This window comes from Myzus persicae, unplaced genomic scaffold, assembly GCF_001856785.1.
Source record: "Myzus persicae strain clone G006 unplaced genomic scaffold, MPER_G0061.0, whole genome shotgun sequence".
In the NCBI taxonomy this organism is placed as follows: domain Eukaryota; kingdom Metazoa; phylum Arthropoda; class Insecta; order Hemiptera; family Aphididae; genus Myzus; species Myzus persicae.
Window position 1 is genome coordinate 1 of NW_019102128.1, and position 3,374 is coordinate 3,374.

General features: G+C 34.6%; 2 protein-coding genes across 2 annotated transcripts; one reads left to right on the plus strand and one right to left on the minus strand.

Moving 5' to 3' along the window:
• The first annotated feature begins 189 nt into the window (after window positions 1–189).
• LOC111031357 (protein ANTAGONIST OF LIKE HETEROCHROMATIN PROTEIN 1-like) lies at window positions 190–2,723 on the plus strand. The gene is made up of 2 exons (XM_022311263.1): window positions 190–696; window positions 1,837–2,723. Exons 1-2 carry the CDS (start codon window positions 205–207, stop codon window positions 2,665–2,667), a joined length of 1,323 nt encoding a protein of 440 aa, XP_022166955.1. The 5' UTR covers window positions 190–204; the 3' UTR covers window positions 2,668–2,723.
• On the minus strand, window positions 2,667–3,143 carry LOC111031356 (the record flags this gene model as incomplete). Its single annotated transcript, XM_022311261.1, has 1 exon — window positions 2,667–3,143. A coding segment is annotated over one exon (364 nt), but the record flags the coding sequence as incomplete, so codon positions are not given.
• Between the last annotated feature and the right edge of the window lie 231 nt (window positions 3,144–3,374).

A 3,374-nucleotide genomic window follows, 5' to 3' on the forward strand; every position in this document is an offset into this window, starting at 1 on the left:
GTTGTTGCATAGCTGATCCCTGCATTACCTTTGCTGTGACTGTGATCAATTTCGAGAGAAGGAGACGGACAATTAGAACTTAAAACTTAATATTAAGGTATGTCCACACTAGTGCGCTTTCGTCTTCAACTTTCTATTCAACTCGCGTTTCAACATTCAATTCATTTTGCGCTTATTGCATGCCTCTGTTGAACGAATCTACGCATGCCCTTCCTCTGTCCACACTACGTCGTCATCACGCAGTCAATTTCCAGCGTTTTAATAGAAAACATGTCGGATTCATCGTTGCTTGTTGGGATTAGTGCGGCGTATCTAATTATTGCGAGTGCGAAGAAGAGGCGTGATAAAAAAAAGCGTTCCATATGGATGAAAAATTATTTAAAAACACGAAATTTTGGTATCATTGATGATTTGCAATTAGATGAAGACATTGTGTTTAGAAACTTTACGCGAATGTCCAGAACGAATTTCTACTATCTGTTAAAAAAAATCGAGCCGGAAATAGAAAAACAAAACACTCGTTTTAGAGAGGCAGTACCAGCTAAAATTAAGTTTTTAATAACCATCAGATTTTTAGCTACCGGAGATTCGTTTTCATCCCTTATGTATTTATTCAAAGTTTCCAAGCAGTTTATTTCAGAAATGTTGCCAACTGTTCTGAAAGCTATAGTGAATGCTCTACAGAATTATATCAAGGTAAGTGAATGTATTTATAAAATTAAACATAGTTATAAAGGTAAGAAAGGTATAACATTTTATAATTGACTACATAATGGCGTTTTAATATATAAATTAATTTGTGGTTTTAATATTATATATAACAAAATTAAGAATACACTTTACGTTTTAATATGTAAAAAAAAATGAAGAATAAATTTTACGTTTTAATATATATAAAAAAAATTTAGAATAAGTAAAAATATGTATGTGAAATTACTCATTATTGCGTGTTCTGAATGACAAATACTCGTTGAGTTCATGTGTGGTCGGGTGATTAGCAGTGTTCACCATGAGGCCAGTTGAATCATCATATGTAAAAGAGTGACTGTCACTTTCACAAGTGTCAACTGCGGTTGCCGGAGATTCAGGCGGCAATGAACTTTGTCTTCCACTCGTCTCTATTTCTTTCATTTGTAAATCAAAGAGCATATTGGTTACCTCACGTTTGGCTAATATTTGATTTAAAGGTTTGAGTTTTCTGATATTATCTGCTACAAAAGTTCCAAACGTACTCCATTCATCTCTTCTCTCAATTTCATCAGCCGCTCTTTTCATAAGTTTGTACGCCTCATCTTCTCTCTCATCCCGATTATTTCTTTTCAAATTTCTTTTTGTCCTTATTGGCTGAATAAACTCGTGTTCTTCTATGACAGGATGCGATTGGTTGGAGATATTCCCATTTCCACATGGTAGTTCATCTTGTACGTCCTGTGATGATATTAAATTTATAAAAATGAGCTGATACAGGAGTTGGGTGGGATACACGAGATGCATTGATAGGTTAGGAATTTTAGGATACATATTGGGATAATTTTATTTTATAAAAAAAATGTATAAATATATTAATATAAATATAATCTTATTTAACGCATACATTTTTAAAATTGAAGCATTATTTCAACTACTGATGGTGTACACAGACACAAAAAAAAACACATATCATTAGTAATTCAGAACATTTTTCACTTCGTTCAGAATCTAAAATAAAATATATAATTCCACTAATTACGGGTACCCAGATAAAAGGGCGAAATAGTACTTTCAATTAGTGTTCAGATTTATAGACAAGCATTATACATTATTGTTCTTAAAAAAGTTTTATTTATTTACTAACAGCTACCCTCAAGTGATCATGAATGGAGATCTATCGCAGAAGAATACAATAAACGATGGAATTTTCCTCACTGTGTCGGCGCCATCGACGGCAAACACGTCGTAATCCAGAAACCAGAAAACACAATAAGCGAGTTTCATAACTATAAAGGAACAGACAGTATTGTTCTATTGGGAATAGCGGATGCTAACTACTGTTTTACGTATGTCAACGTTGGATGCCAAGGCCGTATCTCAGATGGAGGAGTATTTAAAAATACTTCGTTCTCTAAGAAACTCGAAAAAAATGAACTTGGTTTACCGGAATGTGAAGCACTGCCTGGTCGTATGATGAAACTTCCTTATGTCTTAGTTGCCGATGATGCGTTCGCCTTATCTGAAAATATTATGAAACCATACGCCACAGATTTGAACAAAGGATCCCCAAAAAGAGTATTCAACTACAGGTTGTCCAGAGCGCGTCGTATTATAGAAAATACTTTTGGGCTGCTTTCAGCCGTGTTTAGAATATTCCGCAAACCCATAGAAATAAAAGTTGAAGAAACAATAGTTAACATTGTTTTGGCTTGTGTTTACCTTCACAATTTTTTAAGAATGCAGCCCGATTCCGCAAAGTTTTATTCAACATCAGGGTGTTTTGATAACGAAGATTCTAGCACAGGAGAAATTATTCCAGGATCATGGAGAGAAATAACCTCTGGTGACACTGGTTTAAGACAACTTAGATCAATTCCACGAAAACCAGCGTCCAACGCAACAAATATCAGAGAAGAATTTAAATCATACTTCATGTCTGAAATAGGATCATTACCATTTCAGGACAAATACTTGTAAAATATTTTAATTAATTATACAATATTAGATTATAAGAACTTATGATGCAAATAAACTAATAGACTAAACTACTGCAAGCTAGTCTGATGCTGAGTATACTATATAAAATGCACTAAGAAAGAAAACTTACTTCTTCGTTGTTATTTAGGCTTGCAGGGTTATCATCTTTCTCACTTTCCTTAGTCTCCCTTGGCGTTGTAGCGTCCGAAATAAAAAGTAGCGATTTATATGCGAACCACGAGGAAGTATAGTTTTCATCCGTTCCTGAACCGGATTTCTTTTTTAAAACTTTTTGGCGTTCTTTAGAGAAGTATGAACGCAAACTCTTTATTTTCAATTTTACAGCTGCCATGTCCATATTACATTTTTTGCTGATCTCGTCAAGAGCATCATTTCTTTTAATTTTATTAGTGTAATCTTTATGCAGCACGCACGTTGAATTGAACGAATTCCCACTAAGCCCGGGAGAGCTTGCGCTATAGCATGCGTCACGAAATTAGACCCGTTCAACTTGATAAGGCATGCGCTGTTGCATGCTTTTCTGTTCAACTCTCCTTGCGCTATGACGCATGCCCGTAACGCACGAAAGAACGCACTAGTGTGGACATACCTTTAGGTACACTTTGTCTTAATATCGATATTTGTAAATTGTTGTACATTCTCAAACCCTATAGGTATGAGTTACCTAAATAAATCGAAAATGATAT

Coding starts and splice junctions, on each gene's coding strand:
- LOC111031357 (XM_022311263.1), top strand. CDS start 205: ATGCCCTTCCTCTGTCCACACTACGTCGTCATCACGCAGTCAATTTCC. Junction 697..1,836: donor CTCTACAGAATTATATCAAG/GTAAGTGAATGT, acceptor ATTTACTAACAG/CTACCCTCAAGTGATCATGA.